This window comes from Myotis daubentonii, chromosome 9 (genome assembly GCF_963259705.1).
Source record: "Myotis daubentonii chromosome 9, mMyoDau2.1, whole genome shotgun sequence".
NCBI lineage: Eukaryota > Metazoa > Chordata > Mammalia > Chiroptera > Vespertilionidae > Myotis > Myotis daubentonii.
In genome coordinates, this window is record NC_081848.1 from 17,520,540 (window position 1) to 17,547,140 (window position 26,601).

At 42.5% G+C, this 26,601-nt stretch overlaps 1 protein-coding gene across 2 annotated transcripts in view; it reads left to right on the forward strand.

Annotated features, from left to right (window-relative positions):
* Positions 1 to 3,474: 3,474 nt before the first annotated feature.
* The window catches only part of DCUN1D5 (defective in cullin neddylation 1 domain containing 5), a 78,230-nt gene continuing 55,103 nt past the window's right edge, over positions 3,475 to 26,601 (forward strand). The window contains exons 1-3 of one of the 2 annotated variants that reach the window (XM_059708036.1): positions 3,475 to 3,688; positions 6,998 to 7,121; positions 10,922 to 10,982. In XM_059708036.1, the coding sequence (XP_059564019.1) occupies positions 7,104 to 7,121; positions 10,922 to 10,982 (79 nt within the window). In that variant the 5' untranslated portion in view covers positions 3,475 to 3,688; positions 6,998 to 7,103. Of the gene's footprint in view, positions 3,689 to 6,997; positions 7,122 to 10,918; positions 10,983 to 26,601 lie in introns of those variants that run through there. The other variant, XM_059708037.1, reaches the window with a different exon arrangement.

Here is a 26,601-nt window from a genome sequence, read left to right on the forward strand (position 1 = left end):
ACTATAAACATGTTAGGAAAAAATATAGGAGAATATCTTCAGGATCTAGGGCAAGAAATTCTTAGATTTGATGCCAAAAGACAATCCATAGATTAAAAGATGAGAAATTGAACCTCATCAAAATTATCTAAATTTGTTCTGCAAAAGACCCTGTTTAGAAGATTAAAAGACAAGGTACAGTGTGGAGAAAAGATTTGCAAAACACAAATTCTACAAAGAATTAATATGTATAAAGAACTCTCAAACTCAACAATAAAAAAACCTGTATTAGAAAATAGAGACAGTAGCTGGCATTTTACTGAAGAGACACAGATTCCAAGTAAATGTGCGAAGATGTTCAATGTCACTCGCCTTCGGAAGATTCACATTAAAACCACAATGAAACGCCATTGACACATGAGTCTGAGTTGATAAGTATAGTGACAACACCAAACCCCGGTGAGGAGGCAGGTGTGGGTCACAGTACATGGTGGTGGGAATATAAAGTGGTACAGCGACTGCAATAGTTTGGCAGTTTCTTATAAAGCTAAGCACTCATAAGTTTCTTATTAAACTAACCAGAGGACCCAGCAAGGACACTCTTGAGCATTTATCCCAGAGAAATGACAATTTATGTGCACATAAAAACCTGTACAGGAATGTTCATTGCACCTTTATTTGTAAGAGCCAAGAAACCTGGAAACAAACCCCTTTCCATAAGCCCACCGTGGGGCACTCATACCATGGAACACCATTCAGCCATAAAAAGAATCCACTGCTAATACCCACAACAACTTGGGTGGATTGCCAGAGAATTATGCTGAGTGAAAAGAGTCAGTCCCTAAAGGTTATATACTGTCTGATTCCATTGATACAATGTTCTTGAAATGACAGAATGATAGAAATGGGGAATACATTAGTGGTTTCCAGGAGTTGAGGGCAGGGGTGAGTGGGAAGCATGAGAACCTCATAGCACCATATGTTCACTATATTGACTGTGCTGGTGACACACAAACCTACATGTGTGATGGAACAGTCATGGACTAAATACACACCCGCACACACACACACACACACACACACACACACACACGTTCGAAAATGGCTTCAGTGTAGCCCAGGGATTTTCCTGTTTTGTTTTTCTTCTTTCCCATTATTTCCCAGTTCATGATGGTTTTCCTATATAGTTTCTCCAAGATTGAATTTGGGGTCAGCAGCCATTCCCTGGTAATTCTCTATCTTGGCAAAAACTGGAGGTGTGACATTAGAAGAAACTGTGAAACAGGTATCTCCTGGGACCATAGTTGCACCAGGACAAACCAAGATTCAAAATCTCCATTACAGTGCCTAGCTACCTGGCCTCCCTTCCCTATCATCAGCCGAAGGTCTCTGTGCTATCCTTTGCCTTCTTGCAATTGCATCCATTGATGCTTTTCCCTATGCAAATACCTAATTAGCTCTATCATGAAGCCTAAGGATTCTCATCAGTTAACCAAAGTGCATTTTTATAGTGGTTCTTGGAAGGCTGTCATGTTTCTTTATTTAATCCAAAGGAATAAGGCTTTGTAGGAAAGAAGTAGGAGGCTGTGGGAAGAAACATTTTAGACAAATAAAATCTTTCAATTTTCAAATTTCACTGTATAGAATCAAACATCCATATAATACTATAATTCTTATTAATGCTTATGGGCTAACAACAACAGTCATGTCAACTTTGCCCGTTTCAAGTCTAATGAGATAAAATGCACTTTATGATTTAGTACATCTGGGACCTTATGTAATACGGTCCTAGCATATTACCCCTTCAGCCCATCCTTGTACCTCCATTGTTACTGTTCAGTTGGAACATTTCCAGATTCTTCCCACCTCAAGATATTGAAACAGCTTTTTATTTACACTGATAAGGCTCTCCCCACATCTCATTCCCTGGCCTATTCCCACTGACTTATCAGCTCTCACCTTAAATATTACTTCCTATGGAAAATTTCTTACCCCCCATGCTACAGACTAGAGCAAGACCCCATGTTATATAACCTCAAAGCACACTGTACTTTCGTTTTAGAACATTTACCATAATTATGATTAACTAATGAAATGTATTGGGAAGAGGGGAATCCTATAAAAGCCTACGTGGCCCCATGCCCTCGTGAGATGCCCTCGCGTGATGTTGTAACAAGATGGCCACCACAAGATGGCTGCGGGTACAGCGGAGGCAGGGCCTGGTGGCTGCTCCACGCAGTGAGACCTGGTGGTCCTGCAGGTCTCCATGGCATGGAGGAGGCGGTTCCCAGCATAAGAGGCAAGTCATGGCAGGGGATGGCAGTTGGGGGCAATCAGGCCATCAGCAGAGGGCAATTGTGGGCTATCGGGCTGGCAGGGGAAGTCAGTTGTGGCCGATCGCGTAGGCAGGGGAGGTCAGTTGTGGGCGATTGGGCTGGCAGGGGAGCGGTTAGGGGGTGATCAGGCTGGCAGGGGAGCAGTTAGGGGGTGATCAGGCAGGCAGAAGTGGTTAGGGGCAATCAGGCAGGCAGGCAAGCAGTTAGGAGCCAGTGGTCCCATATTGGAGAGGGTGCAGGCCAGGCTGAGGGACACACTCCCCCTCCATGCATGAATTTCATGCACCGGGCCTCTAGTATTAAAATAACTGTACCTTTTCCTTGGGTCAGCATATGGAAGACTGGTGTGATTTGTAACCCTAACTCTAGCATTGCCTGAGTGACCTAGGAAGCTACCTTCATTCCTTGGGGCTTGATTTCTTGATCTTTTCTGGGTTACCAACACTTTTGGGAATCTGATAAAAGCTATAGTCCCAATGCCCGAGACAAACTCTAATAAGCAAAAATGTGCATACGTTTTAGGGGAAGGTTGAGGCTCAGAAGTCCAGTTGAGGATACAGATCCCTGCAATAAGAGATCTCTAGGGTCTCTTCAACGCTAACATTCTATTAATCTATAAGCAGCCACGCTGCTGTCAGAGTAACTCCTCGGAGACATCAAAATGTGAACGGATTTGTAACTAAATGAGGAAACAAAACGAAACAACAACAACAACAACAAAAAACACAACGAGCCTGTGAGCAATGCATTGCCCAGCCACAGTTCCCTGCCCCAGCCAAAAGTGGGACACAGCATAGTCACAGGTGAGCTTTTGGCGGGAAGGGCCGGCGTGGGCGGAGAACCCGGGAGCTGGGGTCGGAGACCGCAGGCCCGCGCCAGGTCCCGGCACCCCTCCGCTCCGCCCTCCAGGACTCGCTCTTGGCCTTCCTCTGGGAGGCTGAGGAACTGGGGACCCAAGGGGCACCCCTGCCCCTGGCAGCCGGAGAGCTGAGAGCGCCGAGCGGGGAAGGAAAGCTCTGCCCAGGCCCCGCCCATCTTCTCTCCTTCCCTCCCTCCTGCTACTCAAGTCGGCGCTGTCCCACGCTGACCAATCCAGTCCAGGCCCCGCCCCCAAGCCCTGACGTCGACGTACGTAAGCGACGGCGCGCGCTCGGCTGGCGGCATCCAACGGAGGAGCGAGCCGTGCTGCTGTCGCCAGAGCTCAGCCGCGACGCCCGCGCTCCAGTTCGCCGTGTGGGGACGCGGGGCCCCGGAGGTCGTGGCGGATGGCCCGAGGCACTTGCAGCCGGTCCGGTCCGGGCATGGAGGGCACGCTGGGCAAGGGCAAGTTCGCCGTGGTGAAGCTGGGGCGGCATCGGATCACCGAGACGCAGGTGCGGCCCGGCTCGGCGGCGGCGTACGAGGCGAGGGTTCGGGAGAGGAGCTGTTTTCCGAGAGGGGCGGCTGCAGCGGGGCCTGGGGAGATCCCAGAGGCCGGGTCACCAGCTGAGGCGAGTGGGCCTGGGACTGAGGACCCAGGAGGTGCAGGCGGTCGGTGAGCGCCAAGGGGGTCGGGGTTGGGGCCGGGTCACTTGGACCGAGTGTCGGCCCATTGGAAACCCGACCAGCCGGGGCCTAGCCTTCCCTGCGCCACCCGCGGTGGCCTCGCGGAACCTCGTCCAGAGGTGAGGGGCGCCGCCAGGCCCGAGGAGGGGACGCCCGCGCTCGGACTCCGGAGACGGGGCATCGCGCGTCCCCGTGACCTCGGCGTCCCCACGGCCCCGCGAGGAAGGGACCCCGGTGGCCGAGAATGCCCGGATGGCCGCTGTCATCTCTCCCTCCTGTTGCCCGACAGTGTCTCTGATTTGGTGGCAGGCTGGCTTTGATCTAGCGCTCCAGCCAGTGGTTCTCAACCTTCTGGCCCTTTAAATACAGTTCCTCATGTTGTGACCCAACCATAAAATTATTTTCGTTGCTACTTCATAGCTGTAATGTTGCTACTGTTATGAATCGTCATGTAAATATCTGCTATGCAGGATGGTCTTAGGCGACCCCTGTGAAAAGGTCGTTGGGCCGCCAAAGGGGTCACGACCCACAGGTTGAGAACCGCTGCTCCAGGCAGTGCAACTGGTGACAATGGTCACCTCCGCATTTGCACGGTTGGTGCCTGGGCCCTGCTTATCCCCGGCTGTCGCTCTACACGTGTGCCTCCTGGCTGTGCACACGCGTTCCCTGCGCCGCTGGACACTCCGCTCTGCACTTGCAAAGCCTCCGCTGCTTCCGGGCGGTGGATTCAACACGCGTCCCCCACCCCCCATTGCACATTCCAATGCACCGCACACATTTCCTCACAAGTCTCTGTTCTTACCTAACCGTCCCCTTCCTTCCAAGCTCCTGCGGCCTCAGGGTCTCTATTTCAAGGCATGCAAATTAAATACGTTAGAAAAAACGGTGGGAACAGACTGTTCTATAGAATAAAACCTGGTGTTTTTGCCCATGGTATTGTTCTGGAATCGCATTCTTTTTTTCAGTTTAGTTTTTTCCAGTTTCTATCCTTTTAAGTGTTTCCCCATATTAGGGTGGATGTACTAGAGTTTGAATATGGAATAACATAGGACCTTTTTATTTTTCAGAATGGCAGTGTAAGGTAAAGGGCATTGGAAAACCTAGGTGATTTTTCTTAGAAGTTGGCTTAACTGTGTTTTTTGCTTTGTTGATGTTGTTGTTGTTTGTTTTCGTATGGAGTCCATTTCCAAAAAGAAAGGGGTATATGTCATTGCATCCTCATCACTTTTTGCCCTCCCTTATGGATCCTGAAGTAACCCAAATATGACAATTTTTAGCATCAGGACCAAAGTCACAGATTTCTCTCTTAAAATTTCTGTTAGGCCCTAGCTGGTTTGGCTCGGTGGATAGAGCCTCGGCTTGCGGACTGAGGGGTTGCGGGTTTGATTCCCATCTGGGACGCATGCCCAGGTTTCGGGCTCGTTCCCCAGTAGGGGGCGTGCAGGAGGCGGCCAATCAATGATTCTCATCATTGATGTTTCCCTCTCCTTCCCTCTCCCTTCCTCTCTGAAATCAATAAAAATATATTTTAAAAAAATTTCTGTTAGCAATTTAGATTAAATTTGTAATGATAAATAATGTGACTAGAGTGAGATTGCTTAATCTACTCTGAGCTTTTTTTTCGCTCTTTAAATCCTTACTGGAGGAGTAAGGATATTTTTTCCCCATTGATTTTTAGAGAGAGTGGAAGGGAGGAGGTAAGGGGAATTTAGTAATCTGATTTCCCTTGGGAACTTGAGTTCGTGTATGGGTTACAAGTAATTCAAATCAGGAAACAAGCTGTGACAGTAAATTAGAAATACGTAGAAAGGTAAGAAGTAAACCTTGCAGTAGCGTTAATAGTAAAGGACAGAGTAGCTGGATGGAAAGAATGAACAACTCATTGTATAAACAGGAGTGTGAGGGAATTGACAAGCTGAGACCAATTTTCTTGGATACCTTTTACGGGTCTTGCACTGTTATAGCACATATATATTTTTAACAACTGGTATTAAAAATTACCCTGAAACAGCATAAAACTGAATTATGTTCAGAATACGTACATAGAATTATGAAGTACATTTTAGAGTTTTTTCAGAACTTATAATTGCATTTGGGTGCTAATTATCAGAAAATTTTACTTAAGTCAGAATGGCTTATTTCCTAACCAAATATTTACTAATTTTTAAAAATAGGTTTTTGGTTTTTTTGGTTACATGGGAAAAGTACATGATTGTTGACGTCTGATGTCTTAGCTATTCATCTTCAAATGCCGCTCCTTCAAATTATCAACCTTGGAGTGGTTTGGGTTCCTATTTAATTATGACAGGAAGAGATCACATTTTAAGAAAGCCAAAATTTAGTAACATTTGAGTTTTTGCACTTTGATTTTTAAAACAAAGTTTAATCAAATGAGCATGGTTTCATGGAGATGGATTTTGATACTTTATATTTAGCTTTTTGCTAGAAAGCCAGGTCTATAGTCTTTGGAACATATCACTTGCTTTTCTAGAAAATTTTTATTTCAATACAATAGAAATTGCCTTCTACTTGGCTGACCATTTATAAATGCTTTTTGGTGGAATGATAACTAGCTGAAACTGCTGAGATTTTATTTCTTTAATTTATAAATGGAGTATAAAGGCACTACATTTGTATTGAAAGAGAAAATTGTTTTATTAAAGTAACTTTGCTGGGTTATTCTTCATAGCACACTGAAGACACTCCCAAACAAAATCTACCACACTGTCTTACATGTGGTAGATGTTTAAGAAATATTTGTTGAATGAATGAGCATTGAATTTAATTTAGCTATCATCATTGTCATAGGAACAAACCTACAGGCAAAGTCTCAGATGTCATTTATTAAAAAGATTCTAATTGGAGCCCTAGCCGATTTGGCTCAGTGGATAGTGTCAGCCTGCAGACTGAAGGGTCCCAGGTTCTATTCTGGTCAAGGGCATATGCCCGGGTTGCGGTTGCAGGCTTGATCGCTAGTAGGGGGTGTGCAAAAGGCAGCCGATCTATGATTCTCTTTCATCTTTGATGTTTCTATCTCTCTCTCCCTCTCCCCTCCTCTCTAAAATCAATAAAAATAAAAAAGATTCTAACTGGAAAATGTTAACTATCCTATACTAATTGTATTTATTTTTATATAGGATGCAGGTGGCGATAAAAATTATAGATAAATCTCAGCTGGATGCAGTGAATCTTGAGAAAACCTACTGAGAAGCACAAATAATGATAATGTGATACCATCCTCACATGATCAGACTTTATCAGGTATGACTTAACCTTACAACTCTCCATGCTTCTCACATTCAGTTCTCTATATTGCATCATCATTTTTTTCTTTTATGTTAGTTTTTCAATGTAAACAAAAAGATAATGTTATACTCTTTATAATACTTTAAGCAATAAAACAATAAAAAATGGAATAAAAAGAAATTAATAAAGGTAAACCTTTGTAATACCCCCCCCCCAAAATAAAGAAAATATAGACTTGTTTGTCTAAACCAGAAAAAAAAAAAGATAATGTTATGCTTTTATTAAGCTGAGTACATCCATCTTTCTATACAGTGGGGCCTTGACTTACGAGTGTCCCGACTAATGAGTTTTTCAAGATACGAGCCGTCTCTCGGTTGATTTTTTGCTTTGAGTTGTGAGCTAAAATTCGGGTTACTAGCCAGCTTCAGATACCCCACCGCTAATTGGCTCAGCTAACATCACAGTGAACGCCACAACATCAGCCCAGCATCACGTGTCTCACTCGTTCACAATTGATTTGACATACAAGTAATTTGAGTTACGAGCTCCGTCACGGAATGAATTAAACTCGAAGGGTCAAGGCCCCACTGTATTCAAATAAAAAATTAAGAGAGTAAAAGCTAGTAGCTTAATTGAGTTGTATCTTAGACTGTAAGTTATTTATTTAAAAAGCTTATAGTTGTACATTTGTGATTGTGTGCTTAAACCTGTTGGATTTTGATGGTGGCACCATTAATGAAGACATTGGAGTTTTGCTTATTTAAAAAAATATACTGTTACTGTTTTATGAAATACAAAGGCTGAAAATAGTTTATTAGTTAGTGGCATACTTGGTGATACCTAGAGCCAAATCTTATTTTGTTTAGGTTTTTTTTTTATCAGATAAAGTCAATGAGCCATTTTTAAAAAAACACACCTGAAGATATAATTCTTCATAAAATGAAACTACCCATTTTAAGTATAAGCTATATTTTTTAAAAGGAAAATTTTTCTCAGATTTTTAAATAGTAATTCACGTTTAGGAATAGTGATGTAATACCAAATGCTTATAATATTTTTATTTATTAATTTGTAGAATTTTTTTATATTGGAAAACTAGTTTCAAACTAAAATGTTACAGTATGCTGGACTATGACTTTGATCTCCCAAGTATGATGTGTGTACTTAGTAGTATGCAATGCTCAGCTGTACTGGCCGGTGAGAGCTGATTGTTAAATTTTCAGAAATTTTGCAAATTAATATCATGTTAGTAGCTCAAAATCAGCAATGGTAGGAGTATATACATCACAGAAGTAGTCAGGACTTTTTTTCCCCCTCAGAGACCTGGGCTTAGCACACTACTGTGTGCAGTGAAATGGGTTAGCATAATTATCCATTGGGGTTTAAGATAATATCAGAAGTTCTAATTATGTGTATTTTGTAGATTTATCTTCTTGTGTGCATTTTCTTTTTTTTAAAATATATTTTTTTGATTTTTTACAGAGAGGAAGGGAGAGAGATAGAGAGTTAGAAACATCGATGAGAGAGAAACATCGATCAGCTGCCTCCTGCACATCTCCTACTGGGGATATGCCCGCAACCCAGGTACATGCCCTTGACCGGAATCAAACCTGGGACCTTTCAGTCCGCAGGCCGACGCTCTATCCACTGAGCCAAACCGGTTTTGGCTTGTGTGCATTTTCTAATGTACCTAAAGTATTTAGACAGTGGCATGAGTATGTAATTTGTATCTCTTTATGGATCTATAATAATAAAAGCATAATATGCTAATTAGACTGGGCAACCTTCTGGACGACCTTCCAGACTAAGCCACAGCACCACGGAGGCAGAGGCAGCCGTGGTGGTGGTGGAGGGCCAAGCCCCTTGCACAAATTTCGTGCATTGGGCCTCTAGTATATTCATAAATACACATACAGATTTTATGTATATATACATGTACATGCATATGTACATATATATCTGTATTTGGTAAAACAACTTTTTATTGGTAGAAATTTGCAGTTAAAGAGGTGTGGGGACCATTAGCATTATCATTAGCTAAAAATGAGAGACTGTGGTGTGCCACTCAAAACAATTCCTGAAGTTCTAAAACTATAGAGGACCTTTTAGGTCAAATGTATACCAGAATATTTCTCCCTTTGCTTTAAAAACAAAAATGTCTAAAGAGGATACTTATAAGAAAATAATCACATTCTTAGAAGTCTCTAATGGACCCAGGCCAAACTGAGGTTAAAATATGAGGCTTCACATGATAATTCTATGCTTATTTGAACTAAATGATTTGCTGTTTGATTTGTTTAGACCTAAATTGTAGGTAGCTTTTAGTCTTCTGGCCTATGAAGTCCTATTCCTACATGTTAGAGCAAATTTGCTTTAGCCTTTCAGTAGATAGCAGTTCAATTTTATGCTGTTAGCATGTGCCAGTCTATAAAACGGTAGATAGTTATGGGGATTCTTCAGCCGTGACCAGCAAGGCTAGAGAGTGAACGAGTCCTGAGTAGGGGCGATTGGGGATTGAGGAAAAGAGACAGGCACAGAGACAGTAAGTAAAGCTGGGACCAGGTGGGACACTGTTCTCGGATGGAGAGACAGTGACCCAGAGCTAGTTTATTATATACAGCATAATACCAGGAAGTTTTACTAGAGACAAAGGAAATTATGTGAAATCATGCTTAAAGATCAAGCTGCAGTTCTTCATTCTTGTGGCTTCTCGTAATTGTCAGGCTTGGCTGAGCTATAGGTCAGGACTGACAATATTCTTGCCTTTGGCCAGGTATGTTTCCAGGATGTGGTTTTGCCAATGCCCTGGACTCAGCCGACCACCTTTGCTCAGGTGCTCTCCCAGGCGCTCTCTACAGATTGTTACAGAGAAGCGATCTAAAACTCACTCCTTTGAATCTATAAATTCATTTCCTTTTGGTTCAGTATAGTTTGAAAAAATCAAGTTTATGACAATGACAGGCTTTTCTGAACCTAGAAAAACTAATTTAAATAAAAATGTATATAGCAGTGGAGTTATGAAGAGCTTTTGAGCAATGTTTTAAATTAATAATACTATGTTACAGTATTAAAGTATTGTAGGAGGAATATCACATTGTGCCAGGTTTGCTAGGTTACAGGTATAACTGAGCTGTATTTTATTCTCCTTTCCTTGATCAGAGAATACCATATAACACAGGGCTACAAAAGTCAGTGAGGAGGTGGTAAAAACTTAATCTTCAAAACTGTTACCTACGTTAGCATTTTTCAAACTTGAATGTGCATAATAATTACCTGGGGAGTTTGTTAAAAAGTGGATCTGGCCCTAACCGGTTCGGCTCAGTGGATGGAGTGTCGGCCTGCGGACTCAAGGGTCCCAGGTTCGATTCCCGTCAAGGACATGTACCTTGGTTGTGGGCACATTCCCAGTAGGGAGTGTGCAGGAGGCGGCTGATCGATGTTTCTCTCTCATTGATGTTTCTAACTCTCTATCCCTCTCCCTTCCTCTCTGTAAAAAATCAATAAAACATATTAAAAAAAAAAAAAAGTGGATCTGTGTCAGTAGGTCTGGGTGGAGCCTGAGATCCTACATTTCTAACAGACACCTGGGCAGTGCTGCTGATGCTGGTCCATGGACCATACTTGAAAGAGCAAAGGATCTAGATTTTTCACCAAAGTGTTAGCATAAAGATACTGTCTTTAGTAAACTTGGCCAGCTTCTGAATTGTTCATAACTTTGACATTTTTATTAGTAATTTTAAAGTAAGTAACTCCAGAATATTGTGGCAAATTGCAATTCTTTCCTGTCAGACTAATATGGAATTATTTATCAGTAGGTAATGGGGACCAAAAACATGTACCTTGTGACAGAATATGCCAAAAGTGGAGAAATTTTTGGTAAGTACTTTTCCTTAATTTTCTTAAATTTGAAAATGTCACTAATCTTCCGAATGGAGTATTTTCTATTCTGCTTGTTTAAAAGTTAGTAACGTGAATTTGAAATTTTTAAGCATTAGAATACAATAAAATATCCAGTAAGCTAAAAATATAGACAATAATTTATTCTCTTATATTTGTGATATTAAAGGCACTGCTTAATTTTTTCATCTTTGTTAGAAATTGGAGAATTGAAGTTAGGGAGAAATGTTCAGTCATATTGTAAGGGAGATTTTCTTGCCTTTTATCTTCCTTTTCACTCTCCATTTTAATAAATATTTATTGAGCTTTTACTATGTCCCACGCATCGTGCTAGGTATGAAGGGATACAGTGGTGACCTAAGTAATATAATCCTTACCATTATGGATCTTAAACAGTTTAGTAAGCCCTTAACTCTAGTTGTTACACGTTGGGCAAGTCACTATACTTTTCTGGGACTTCTTTTATTTCTAATAAGAAAGTATTTGAGTAGTTAGTTTCTCTAATCTATTCTAACCCTTAAAAACTATAGATATTTTATTCTAGCTTTCATCTTTTTTATTTTTACTCTGCGGAGCCAGAGCACTATAGGTAATCTAAATATTTCTGGTCTTTAACCTTATTTAAGTCCAGAATTGTTTTTTAAACAGATTTATTGAGGAATAGTTTATATACAATAAATTGCACATATTTTAATGTGTATAATTTTTTAAGTTTTACATATGTAAAAACCATCACTGCAATCTATCATTCTCAAGTTTCTTTGTGCCCTTTGTAATCTGTCTTTTCCACATCACCACCAGGCAACCATCAATCTGTTTTTTTGACTCTGTACATTAATTTGTGTCTTACAGAGTTTTATATAAATGTAATACCATATGTGCTGTTGTCTAGTTTTTTCCTCTCAGTATAATTTTTTAAAGATTTTTAAATATTTTTTTAATTGATTTCAGAGAGGAAGGGAGAGGGAGAGAGAGATAGAAACATCAATAATGAGAGAACTATCTATCGGCTGCCTCCTGCACACCCAACACTGAGGATCGAGCCCTCAAGCCAGGCATGTGCCCAGACCAGGAATTGAACCGTGACCTCCTGGTTCATAGGTCGATGCTCAACCACTGAACCATGCTGGCCGGGCTTAAGATTCTTTTTTTTGTTGTATGTATGAACATGTCATTTCTTTCTATTATTAGATCTTATTGTATAAATATATACCAGTTTGCTTATCCATTCATGTGTTGATAGACTGAGTTTGCTTCAGTATTTGGCTATTTCACATGAATTGCAGTGAATACCCATATGCAACTCTTTAACTTATAGTCTACCTTCAACTAATATTTAGCACTTCACATATAATATAAGAACCTCTATTTGTCTTGTTCTTTCTAGACTCACAGCTCTGTCTCTTTTTTTGTTGTTGTTTTTGTTATCCTCATCTGAGGATATTTTTCCATTGATAATTTCTTTAGAGAGAGTGGAAGGAAGAGAGGGAAGGAAGGAGGGAGGGAGGGGGAGAGAGAGAGAGACATAGATGTGAGAGAGACATATCCATCAATTGGTGACCTCTCGCACGCCCCTGCCTGAGGATCAAACCTGAAATCTTTAGGTGCACAGGCCGATGTTCTAACCCCTTAGGCACACCGGCCAGGGCTCAGCTCTGTTTCTTCAACTCAAGGTCTTTGCTGGGCTCAGCCTGGATTTTCCTTCATTATATTGTGGCCTAAACACTTTTTTAAACAATCACTCTCCTTGTTTGATTGATTAACCAGTTTCATTAACCAGTGTCTTCCATATTTTTCTCTTTTTGTTTGTTGGAAGGAGAGGGTTGCTTTAGGCAGGAGGATAAGTTCAGTTCCTGTTACTTCATCTTGATTGAAAGCAGAAGTCTCCAGTCCTTTCAAAATTATCTTTAATTTTAGTTATTTTTTAAAAGGAGGAATTATAAATACACTTCTGTCGTTTTGAAAAAATATTTGTAGTAAGTTCAATTATTTTCTAATAGTATTTCAGGGAATATAGTTGCCTTCCCTCTAGTCTCGATCCAGTCCATAACTTCCCAGAGCTTGACACTTTCTAGTTCTCTGCTGCTGCTGGCACTGGCTGCCCTAACTGTGCTCCGCTCATTCAAGAAGGGCCTTCCATGCTCTTCAGCTGCTCTTTCTTTGCATAGAGAGGTTTCCTGTGCCATCTGGTTTTCTTGCCCCATCTGACTAGGTTTACAGCAAAAGAGTGATTTTTGGTGGCATGCTGGGACTGCATCTGCATGATTCATTACGAGGCTGTTGTGTTTATGCTGTGTATTTTTGTTTGGTTAGTTAGATTGTATCTTATTCCATAAATGGCTGAAGTAGCTTTAAAGGACAATACTACAAAAACAATAATTCTAAAATACTAATAAGAATAAAGAAGTGATTCAGAAAATACATAGACCAGTAGAACACAATCATGAGAGGCAGGGGAAGAAAACACAAATGTGCAGGCAGTAAGGGCCCAAGAGCTTCAGATATGGCTTTAAGCTTTCTGGCTGTCACAGTGAAAAGAGTATGTAGTCATTTACATAATATTATCTAAGAGAAAGACAGGTGAATATCCCTCAAAGAAAGCAAAACTTTCCTTGGTAGTAAATTTTTCCTTTGGGGTTTCTTATAAGAAGTACTGAGCGTTATTTCAAAAACAAAATCTGATTAAAACAATTTCAAGGGCATCTGTTTTTTTTAAAGTTAGTTTTTTTTAGCTTCATTGTTGACAACACTATTAGAGATGTCCCGATTTTCCCCTCCTTTGCCCACCTCCACCCAACCCCTGTCTCTGCTTCTCCTCTGGCTATCACCACATTGTTTTCTGTGTCTGTGGGTTATGCATATATGTTTTCTGGCTAATGTCTTTAACTTCTTTCATCCAGTCCCCCCAACCTCCTCCTGTCTGACAGGTGCACAGTCTGTTCCATGTATCCATGCCTTCTGTTTCTATTTTGTTCATCAGTTTATTTTGTTCATTATATTCCACATATAAGTGAGATCTTATGGTATTTGTCTTTCTCTGACTGGCTTATTTCACAGTAATCTCCAGGTCCATCCATACCATTACAAAAGATAAGAGTTCCTTCTTTTTCATGGCTGCACTAGTGGCCTGGTGCACGAATCCGTGCACATTGAAAGGAAATTAATTAGAAGAAATATTTTAATATCGCTATTCACCCTTTCTCTATAATAGAACTGTCAAGCAAATTATGATCGACAATGACAGATGAAAATACACACGTGATTGGCGCCAGTGAGAGCTTTACATGTAATGCACATGCATGAATCAACTTAGCCATATATATATATATGGCTAATAGTCTATATATAAAATAAACTTGCTTAATTAGACCTGCTTTCTGATTTAGCTAAACGTTTTCCAGCCCAGTGAAGCACCCCAACTTCTCTTTCAGGTAATTGTCAGCAACACAGCAGTAAATATCAACACGAAGCAGATTATTATTGTAGATCATACAGGGAAAATATTTAACTGCAGCAGTGTTTGACTATATTCTGCACAGTGAGAAAACCTGAAGTCATTTTCAAGGTCCACCATTCCTTCTTTTTAGTCGGGTCAAGTTTCTAAGCTTTTTAAAGCTCTGTTTTCTGGCTAATGAAAAGAAAATAGGATTCCACTGAATCTTTTATCTACCTTCTCCAGGACTTCTGTGAAGATCAAATGAGATGAGGCACAGGAAAATGCTTAACAGACATTTGGTTAAAGTGTAAAATGTTTCCACCTGGCTATGAAGCAAGTCCTCTTCCTGGGCTGAAGAAACTCCAAGGAGGCTAGTCGCTAGGGAGAGGAAGCCGGGCGCTGCTACATGAAGTCATTACCTGGCACCCACAGCAACCGTTTCCAGGCTGGGCTGTGGGCTGCATTTTGCACCATGGGGTTTTGGGAGCGTCGTCTGCGATTTGGTGGGGTGTCGCTCTGGGGTGATGGCAGGGCCTATGTCCCACTTGGGGAAAGCCAAGTGTTGGTTTGTGGGCTCTAGGTCCTCAGTGCCGTTTCTCTGTAAATGGCCAGTATGCATCACGGCAGCTCCTGTGTTGAGCGTCTGCCCACTGGTGGTCAGTGTGTGTTATCGTGACCGGTCGGACATTTAGCATATTAGCCTTTTATATATACTAGTTTAGACTAGTGGCCTGGTACACAAATTTGTGCACATTGAAAGGGAATTAATTAGAAGAAATATTTTAATATCGCTATTTGCCCTTTCTCTATAATAGAAGTGTCAGAGATTAAAGAAAATTAGTAAAATGTATATGAAAATAATATTTAAATTTATTAATAAATAAACAATAACAACATGATATAACAACAAAGACATGATATGAAAACAACAAAAACATATAAAAACTATAAAAAACATGATATAAAAACAAAAAGATGATATAAAAACAACATTGATACAAACAATGACAGATAAATGATTAAACTTATTCCAATATCTCCCTGTATACCACATTTAGAGTAAAAACACTTTCAGAGTGCTTGACTAATTTCCTTTGTGATGAAGTATTTACAACTTTAACGTCACACTCTCTTTGAACTCAAGAGAAAGCAACATATAACTGACCATGTCTGAAAACGGGTTCAGGTAGGAATATTCCTACTCTGTCTAAAGTTTGTCTTTGTGATTTATTGTCATCGCAAATGCTAGCATCACGGGAAACTAATTAATTTAAATGGGAGGCCAGTGTCAGACAGGGACAAATAAATTCTTAGAATCAGAACAACCTCTCCTTCTGCAGATCCTGTTAATACCTGCTGTCAGGGTCCAGGTTGCAGGTGAACAGGATTCTGGGCTGTCAGGGCGCGGACAGCAAGATGACCAATGGCAGATTTATGCAAAGAATGGTTCTCCTGCCTCCCAGCTGTCAGGTTCCGGGGTGCAGGTGAATGGGATTCGGGGATGTCAGGGTGCTGACAGCAAGGTTAGGTCAGTGCTTGTCATAGCTACTGGTGGTTGGGTCAGTGCTTATCATAGCTACTGGCTGGTTGTCTGATCCTTGGTCATTCTGGTTGTTATGTGGTAACAGTCACTGGGCTTTTATTGTATACTAGAGGCCCAGTGCACAAAAATTTGTGTACTTGGGGGGTGGTCCCTCAGCCTGGCCTATGCCTTCTTGCAGTCTGGGACCCCTCGGAGGATGTCCATCTGCTGGCTTAGGCCCACTCCCTGGGGGATCGGGCCCAAGCTGGCAGTGAGACATCCTTCTGGCAGCCCGGCAGCCCTTGGGGGATGTCCAGTTACCAGCAGGGAGCAGACCTAAGCTGCAATTGGACATCCTTAGTGCTGCTGAGGAGGTGGGAGAGGCTCCCGACACCACCACTATGCTGGCAGCCATCAGCCTGGCTTGTGGCTAAGCAGAGCTCCCCCTGTGGGAGCGCACTGACCACCAGAGGGCAGCTCCTGCATTGAGTATCTGCCCCCTGGTCGTCAGTGTGTGTCATAGTGACCAGTCATTCCCAGTCCTTATGCTGTTAGGGGCAATTTGCATATTACCCTTTTATTATATAGGACTAGTGGCCCGGTGCACGAAATTCATGCACATTGAAAGGGAATGAGAGGAAATATTTGAATATTGCTATTTGCCCTTTCTCTATAATAAAAGTGTGAGAGATAAAAGGAAATGAGTACAATGTATATGAAAATAATACATAATTTTATTAATAAACTAGAGGCCCGGTACACAAAAATTTGTGTACTCGGGCGGAAGGGGGGGGGCCCTCAGCCTGGCCTGTGCCCTCATGCAGTCTGGGACCCCTCGGGAGATAACGCCCTGCTGGCTTAGGCCTGCTCCCGGGTGGCAGAGGGCAGGCCCCATCCCTAGGTGCAGCCCCTGGTGGGGCTCAGAGGAGGGCCTATTGGGGAGTTGGAGCGCCGCCCCCTGTCATGCACAGAGCAGGGCAGATAGGGAGGTTGCGATGCCACCCTCAGTCACGCTCAGGGTAGGGCCGATTGGGGGATTGGGGCACCGCCCCCTGTCACACTCAAGACAGGGTCGATGGGGAGGTTGCGGTGCCACCCCCTGTCATGCACAGAGCAGGGCCAATCCGGGGGTTGGGGCGCTGCCCCCTGTCACGCACAGAGCAGGGCCCATCAGGGGGTTGAGGAGCTCCTCCCTGTCACTCAGAGAGTAGGGCCGATAGGGGAGTTGGGGCACTGCCCCCTGTCACACACAGAGCAGGGCGGGTCAGGGGGTTGGGGCGCCGCCCTCTATCACCCACAGGGCAGGGCCGATCAGGGGGTTGGGATGCCACCACTCTCACACTCAGGGCAGGGCCGATCGGAGGTTATGGCTCTACCCCATCACACACAGAGCAGGGCCTGTGGGAGGGCTGGGGGTTGTGGCACCGCCCTCTATCACCCACAGAGCAGGGCCGATCAGGGGGTTGGGGTGCCGTCACTCTCACACTCAGGGCAGGGCCGATGGGGAGGTTATGGCTCTACCCTGTCACACAGAGAGCAGGGCCCATGGGTGGGGGGTGGGGTTGGGGCGCCGCACCCTGTCACACACAGAGCAGGGCCAATCAGGAGGTTGGGGCACCGCACCCTGTCACACACAGAGCCTCAGGGCAATCAGAGGTTGGGGAGCTCCCCTGTATCAGGCACAGAGCAGGGCTGATCAGGAGGTTGGGGCACCTTCCCCTGTCACGAACAGAGCAGGGCGGATGAGGAGGTTGTGGCCCCACCCCCGTCACACACAGAGCCGCAGGGCGATCAGGGGGTTTGGGCGCTTTCCCCTGTCACGCTGATCCCGGTGCCGGGAGGCCTCTCGGCTCCGTTGATCCTGGTGCTGGGAGGCATATTACCCTTTTACTATATAGGATAGAGGCCTGGTGCAGGGGTGGGGCTGGCTGGTTTGCCCTGATGGTGTTCTGGATCAGGGTGGGGGTCCCCACTGGGGTGCCTGGCCAGCCTGGGTGAGGGGATGATGGCTGTTTGCAGTTGGTCACACACCATTCAGGGTGGGGGTCCCCACTGGGGTGCTTGGCCAGCCTGGGTGAGGGGCTGAGGGCTGTTTGCAGCTGGTCACATACCCTTCAGGGTTGGGGTCCCCACTGGGGTGCCTGGCCAGTCTGGGTGAGGGGCTGAGGGCTGTTTTCAGGCTGGCGGGTGACGGAAGCTCCCAACCGCTCCTTTTTTTCTTTTTTTTAATTCTGGGCCAGCTTTAGCTCTGAGGCTCCAGCTCTTAGGCCTCCGCTCCTGAAAGTAGGTAATCGAAACAATGTATAACTCCAGCTCTGAGATCCCAGCTCGCTGAAAGCTGGTTTCTGGGGTTTTGTTTAGCTTCTATATTTGTTAAAATGTTTCAAACTGCCAGCTCAGAGGCCTGCAAGGCAGGCGGGGAACGTTCGAATCCTCCATCACTGAAGCAAGCAAGCCTCATGGTAGTTTCAAGCTGCCTGGCTGCCGGCCGCCATCTTGGCTGACAGTTAATTTGCATATCTCTGATTAGCCAATGGGAAGGGTAGCGGTCGTACGCCAAGTACCATGTTTCTCTTTTATTAGATTAGATAAACAATAATAAAATGATATAACAACAACAAACTCATGATATAAAAACAACACTGATGCAGATAATGACTGATAAAGTGATTAAACTTATTCTAATATCTCCCTGTATACCACATTAAGAGTAAAAACACTTTCAGAGTGCTTGACTAATTTCCCTTGGGATAAAGTATTTACAACTTTAACATCACACGCTCTTTGAACTTGAGAGAAAGCAACATATAACTGACTTTGTGCGAAAACGGGTTCAGGTAGGAATATTCCTACTCTGTCTAGAGTTTGTCCTTGTGATTTATTAATAATCATTGCAAATACTGGCATCACGGGAAACTCGTCGAATTAATTTAATTGGGAGACCAGTGTCAGATGGGGACAAATCAATTCTTGGAATCAGAACAACCTCTCATTCTTCTCATCTGGTTAATACTTCAGCTTTGATAACGTTAGGTAGTAATCTTTTTTTTTAAATTAAATCTTTATTGTTCAGATTATTACAGTTCCTCTTATTTCCCCCCATAGCTCTCCTCCACCCAGTTCCCACCCCACCCTCTGCCCTTACCCCTCCCACTGTCCTCATCCATAGGTGTACGATTTTTGTCCAGTCTCTTCCTGCACCCCCACACCTCTTTCCCCCCAAGAATTGTCAGTCCACACCCTTTCTATGCCACTGGTTCTATTATATTCACCAGTTTACGCTGTTCATCAGATTTTTTATTCACTTGATTTTTAGATTCACTTGTAGATAGATATGTATTTGTTGATCATAATTTGTATATTTACCTTTTTCTTCTTCTTCCTCTTCTTAAAGAACAACTTTAAGCATTTCATATAATACTGGTTTGGTGGTGATGAACTCCTTTAGCTTTTTCTTACCTGTGAAGCTCTTTATCTGACCTTTAATTCTGAATGATAGCTTTGCTGGATAAAGTAATCTTGGTTGTAGGTTCTTGGTAATCATCACTTTGAATATTTCTTGCCACTCCCTTCTGGCCCGCAAAGTTTCTGTTGAGAAATCAGCTGACAGTCATATGGGTATCCCCTTGTACGTAACTGACAGTCTTTCTGTTGCTGCTTTTAAGATTCTCTCTTTGCCTTTTGCTCTTGGCATTTTATTTTATTTTTTATTTATTTTAAATATATTTTTTATTGATTAAGATATTACGTATGTGTCCTTATCCCACGTTACCCCCTACCTACCCCCCCTCCCCCCGCTCATGCCCTCACCCCCCCCGTTGTCCGTGTCCATTGGTTAGACCTATATTCTTGCATGTAAGTCCTTTGGTTAATCTTTCCCCCTTACCCCTATCGTCCCCTACCTTCCCTCTAAGGCCTGACAGTCCATTCAATGCCTCTCTGTCTCTGGATCAGTCCTTGTTCATCAGTTTATGTTGTTCATTATATTCCACAAATGATTGAGATCATGTGGTATTTATCCTTCTCTGACTGGCTTATTTCACTTAGCATAATGCTCTCTAGTTCCATCCATGCTGTGGCAAATGGTAAGAGTTCCTTTTTCTTCTTCCTCTTCTTAAAGAATACCTTTCAGCATTTCATATAATGCTGGTTTGGTGGTGATGAACTCCTTTAGCTTTTTCTTACCTGTGAAGCTGTTTATCTGACCTTCAATTCTGAATGACATTTTAATTATGATGTGTCTTGGCGTGGTCCTCTTTGGATTCCTTTTGTTTGGGGTTCTCTGTGCTTCCTGGACTTGTAAGTCTATTTCTTTCACCAAGTAGGGGAAGTTTTCTGTCATTATTTCTTCAAATAGGTTTTCAATATCTTGCCCTCTCTCTTCTTCTGGCACCCCTATAATTCGGATGTTGGTGTGCTTGAAGCTGTCCCAGAGGCTCCTTACACTGTCTTCATATTTTTGGATTCCTTTTGCTTTTTGCTCTTTTGGTTGGGTATTTTTTGTTTCTTCGTATTTCAAATCTTTGACTTGATTCTTGGGATTCTCTTGTCTGCTGTTGGATCTCTGTATATTATTCTTTATTTCAGTCAGTGTATGCTTAATTTCTAGTTGGTCTTTTTTCATATCCTCCAGGGTCTCACTAAATTTATTGGCTGTTTCCAGAAAATTCTTGAAAAACCTTATAAACGTGGTTTTGAACTCTATATCCAGTCGTTTGCTTTCCTCCATTTCTGTCATTTGTTACCTGTTTCTTTGTCTCTGCATTTTGCCTGCTTCCCTGTGTTGGTAGCGTGGTTTTGTGTGCTAGGTGTCCTATAGGGCCCAGTGGCTCAGCCTCCCCAGTTACCTGAGGTGGATACTCTTGGTGTACCCCCTTGTGGGCTTTGTGCACAGTCTTGTTGTAGTTAAGCCTTGATTGTTGTAGGTATCACTGGGAGGAATTGACCTCCAGGCCAATTGGCAGTGAGAATCAGCTGTGTCTGCAGTGGGAGAACTTCTGTGTTGAAGACACCCGTCTGGGGCAAGACTTTCTTCAGTGGGGCTTTGGTGCTCACTGCGTCTGCCCCCTGAGTGTATCCCTTACATCTGAGGAGTTGTAATCTGGATGGTTCCACTCTGACCACTGGGTACACTGGCTCCTGGATCTAAGGAGGTGCTAGTTTAGCCTCTTCCTGATGCTACCCAGCAGGAGCTATGAAGAGATCTGCAGATTCCCCTTCCTTTTTTGGGGTTTGGAGGTGCCCAGATGAGGCCCAGCTGTGAAGCAGTGCAAGCTGCTGTGGGGCCTTGGGCCTTCTCTTGGAAGTTCTGGGTCTGTCTGGCCCAGCTGCAATTTGTTAGGTAATTTTCAGGTTGCAAAGGGCCAGGGCATTCATATGCAAAAGCCTCTGCCACAGCCTGCGTGGGGTGGGGTCTCGGAATCAACAGGGTGGAGCAAACAGCTATGGCTGATCCTCAGCCCTGCCCTAAGGGGCCCTGCGTCTCAGTGTCCCGGTAATTGCTGCAAGCTCCTCTGAGGGAAAGCTGCCCTCAAGTTCCCAGTTCTGCCCACTGCCAGTCAGTCCTGTTTCTCCCCATATGAGTCTGGGTCCCCAGAGACTCACCCGGAACTGGAGTTCAGAGCAGTCGGGACCTTGTGACTCCCTCCCGATTCAAAAAGACAACCGTGTCCTCAGCAGCCAGCCCTTGCCGTGTGCACCTCCATACCTCTGCACTTTACTTCCACACCGCACCTTCTCTACTAGTTGTAGAATTTCCACTCAGCCAGCCTTTCTATAGTTCTGGATGATGTTCATTTTGTCTTTTAGTTGTATTTTTAAAAAAATATGTTTTATTGATTTCTTACAGAGAGGAAGGGAGAGGGATAGAGAATTAGAAACATCGATGAGAGGGAAACATCGATCAGCTGCCTCCTGCACACTCCCTACTGGGTATGTGCCTGCAACCAAGGTACATGCCCTTGACCGGAATCAAACCTGGGACCCTTGAGTCCCTAGGCCGATGCTCTATCCATTGATCCAAACCAGTTAGGGTTAGTTGTATTTTTGAAGTTGTTGTGGGAGGCAGCAATTTCCGGTGTTTACCTATGCTGCCTTCTTGGTTCTCCGGTAGTAATCTTTTGATAATAAATCTGGTACCATTACAAAGATCCCATTTACTATTGAGATTTCTCAATAGCATGATGATTGCACCCACTTTCAATTTTAATTTATGACACGGCATTCCTGAAGGAGTAATACTATTAAGAAATTCAATGGGAAAATTTTCCTTTCAGCATCATCTGTGGAGTCAACGGAATCATCACTCAAATATGTGTGAAACTCTGCATCATGTATATCCAAAAATTTTTCATTTAATTTTTGAACATGCTCATTTTTTGGACAAAGAATTGCACGTTTAGATATATTTTTAATATTATCTATAGATATACTATTTCCAAAGGTGGCTTCAATAATAGATCTGTTACAAATCATTTCATGGGGGATTTCAATAATATCTGTTTTTAAATGAAAACTGCTATCAAACTTGCCACACCCAAGTTTTACTAACCATTCACTATAAGCAGAATCCTCTGATCTCATATTTGTTTTAAGAGACAACTTTCTGAATCATCCTCAAACATTGCAGTACTTTAAACTCATTTCTACTATGGCTGATCGCATAGCATGTGGTACAATACTGAGACATTGTCGAAAATCTCCTCCGAGGAGAACTTTCCCACCAAATGCAACATTCAAATTCATAATTTCTCTTAGTAATCTATCTATAGCGTTAATAGCATGACTGGATGCCATGGTGCATTCATCAAAAATAAGTTGGGCCTTTTTAATGATTTTAGCAACTTTGCTCTTTATATCGAGTCTAGAAATTGAAGTTTCACTTAATGGGATTGGTAATTTATATTGGGAATGAAAGGTTCTTCCACCAAGAAGTAAATTTGCAGCAGTTCCTGTAGATGCTGTGGGTAAAACAGTACCACCACGACCTCTGATATAATGTGTTAAAACTTTATACAGATATGTTTTTCCACTACCACCTGGACCATCCAAGAAAAAGCATTTGGGGTGTACAGTTTGATCTTCAGTGGCTGAAATTATAGTCTGAAAGGCTGCCAACTGTTCATCATTCAGAGAATTTATCAAAACCTCTGCCCTTTGTTGCTCATACAATTGATCACATGTATTTGCATTCATTAATAAAGGATAGTCCGGAAGTTTGAAATGTGAACATTTCATTCCATGCAATGTGAATACCTCCTGAATTTCGTTAAGGGCATGCGTTTCACAGTTTACACAGGCACTTTCTCTTCGGTGCAATTTCCAACAGAAATCTTCAATAAAATGAGATTTATTCTCATCCCATAATTTGTCTGCAAGCAGAAGGATATCCAAACACACACATATATATATGCAAAAAGTTGCCATAGTTGTTTGGGCATATTAAGGATGATTGCATCGTCAATCGTATCTTTCCAGATAGTGTCATCAAGTAATAATCCCCGGTGTTTAGCAGCTTCACGAAATGTATTATAAGTTATACCTCCTACAGTTCACAGATCCTCAAAACCTACCGCACCTTTTACATGCAGAAGCAAAAGTCAAAGGTAATATCATTCTGGTTCTCTAAAGCTCACAGTGAACAGTCTACCTAATACATACTTTATTCACACCCTTTCGGCGTTTTGTCCACAAAGAATTATTAAACACATAATGCTGTGGAATGTCCCAATAATAATAATTACATGCATCAGAGTCATCTCTATTCAATAAGAACCAAGCTATCAAAATCGAGTTATGCCTTTTAGCCCTACCTAAAACTTCAGCAAAATCATCTGAATGAAAATATAAATTCTGATCATTTGGCAAATGAATAGCTAATCTTGTGATTGCATGAGATTGGTCATGCATTCACATTCCAAAAAGTCTCCAAACAGCCTCAGGAGCGCTCACATACCTTGAGTCAATGATGTCCTGTACTTTGTCATGATTGATAATATTTTTTTCAGAAATTTGAATATTTGCACAGTCGTGCCCTTTATAGATGTATTTAAATAGATATTTGACACTTCTAATTGATGCACAGACTTCAACATTTATATGACAGTTATACTTGAGGCACAAATATGGGTTATAAGGGACAATCCAAATATTATCGACAATTTTATTTCCAGTAAAAATGGTGCTACCAGATCTTCGTTTGTATTTGGGATATCCATCAATATTTCCAGTGGTCGCATTTTGAAATTCTTTTGGATATCCCTTTGAACATTTTCCATTTTCCATACATGGACTACTTGGATTTTGCATTCCACGTGGTCCATGTACCATATTTGATTTTATAATTTGAAAAAGTCGAAGACACTAGTTCTCATCTGGAATTTCTGCCTTAACTATATGGTCAATGTCATCTGAACGTAATTTGGACTCATTATCTAATATCAATAATATGTGAGCGTGAGGCAGTCCGCGTTTCTGAAATTCAATGACATGAATCTTAGCTATTACTTTACCAAATAAATGGAATTTATATATATCATTTGAAAGAGCATTCCGCTTAATATTAATAACTCTGGCTACCAGGTCAGGTCTGTTTTCAACTTTTTGCCAGCGTTGTAAATTGTTTGTAATATCTGCCCATTTGGGGTTGCATGTCATGGTTATAAATAAATCGGGCTTGTCATACTTCATTACAATTGCCATAGCATCCTAATATTGCTGCTGCATATTTCTGGGAACTACCCTCAAAAGATGATGGAAGTATTATCATTTTACCAATCGGCACATTGTCATTTTCAGATCTAGATTTGAGATAATCCATCAAACCACTATATTTTTCAACTCTCAACTTAGATTGGTTTGCTTTGATGAAATTTATCTGATTGACCTCTATTTTTGAATACGAATCCACAATAAACTGTTGAGTTAATTTTCCTGCATTTAAAGTAGGATTGAACGTGTCCCTTACAGAGAGATGAAATCCATAATACTGCATTTGGGTGACTTGTGTCCTTACATTTTGTTTAGTATTATTGTCGACTACACTGTTGTCTCTGAGTCTTAATGCGATATCTGTTCCCCAGCCTTTTTCACCATGTGGAAAAAGAATATGTCATTGCATCTAATGTAGGAAACAGGATACTGATTTGTTTCATTTGAGTGGCATTTGGATTATTTGGATCTGGTTTACAATGAATGAGCAAGTCCCTTTCAAAAGGAGGTTCTCCATCTTCGTTTCTGAATATGACAACTTAGGTTACACAGGGAGAATTATATCTACCTGGGTCACTGTTACGATCGTATTTAATCGCCACTGTTACCTCTGTGGGAGCAATACCTTTTGCTGCTGCTTTAGATTGAGCTTCCTTTTCTACCTCATGTAGCATCTTGTACGATTTTGTTAATTCATTGATTTCATGCATGAGGTTGTTGATGTTGATCATGAGTCTTTCTGAGCAGCCCTGGTTTTCTGGCATTGCTAATCTTTTACTTGTAGCTTCAGCTGTATCCAAAATATAGAGTTGAGCAAACTTCTGAGAAACACCATCTGAAGGATATAAAGTTCCAGTACGGTGATAAACTTGTCCATGTATTCTAAAACAGCATGGCCTATATCCTGATGGCGATGCAATATTAGCACCCATGGGAGCAAAAGCAAAAGAACTATTTATGGATCGAATATTTTCCATGAAATTTTTACTGTCAGAATCTTCGTTTGTCATTAATCTTTTTATGCCAGGTAATCTGGAAAATGTATATCATTTGGACAGACTTTCTCTTTGCTACAACATCGAGTAAATTTCCCATCGGATCGTTTTTCATCCGAGAAATTTAGGGATAGGCAAAATTCACATCGAACAGTCATTTCACCACAACTATGTTCGAGAATTGCATCCTTATGTACTCCATTTTCGCTGAGAAGGCAGTTCCTACCTGTATTGGTAGTACTTGTTGATGACTGTTCTCTAGACATATTCTGTTGTCGCCACTGCCTTCTTTCAACTTCAAAGGCACGTTTGTTTTTATACATTTTCTGCCGAAGACACCTCTGTTTTTCAGCTTCAGAGCGACGTTTTTCCAGTAGCTGCTCTTCAGATACATTCTGTTGCAGGCGCCGCCTTCTTTCAAGATCAGACACACGTTGCTCTGCAGACATTTTCTGTCAATAACGCCGGCATCTTTCGGCTACAGAGCTACCTTGTATCAACCGTTTTTCTTTGGACATAGTCCTACCTTTCTACTGATATGGTCTGAGATGCAGGTGAATGAGAGTCCTGCCTGTCAGGCCACTGAGAGCTGTGTGACTAATGGCTGATCTGGATGATTCTGTGGGGGTGGGATTTCCTCCCTGCTGTCAGTTTCCACAGCTGTGATGAGAAAGCTGGGGTGACAGAGGAGCCACGCTGTCCCCGGCCGCCTGGGTCGAATGCGGGAGGGCCGGATGGCGGCCGGGCGGGTGGCGGATAGCCGCAGTCGCACCCGGCCTCCCCGGGTCGGGTCGCACATGGGATGCCTGCCGCCCCAGGTCGCAGATAGCAGGCCCTGATGGCGGCGGGACAGGATGGCGCTGTACTGCCCTGCCCGCAGTATGCAAATTAGCCGCCATCTTTGTTGGCGGTTAATTTGCATATTGTGCTGATTAG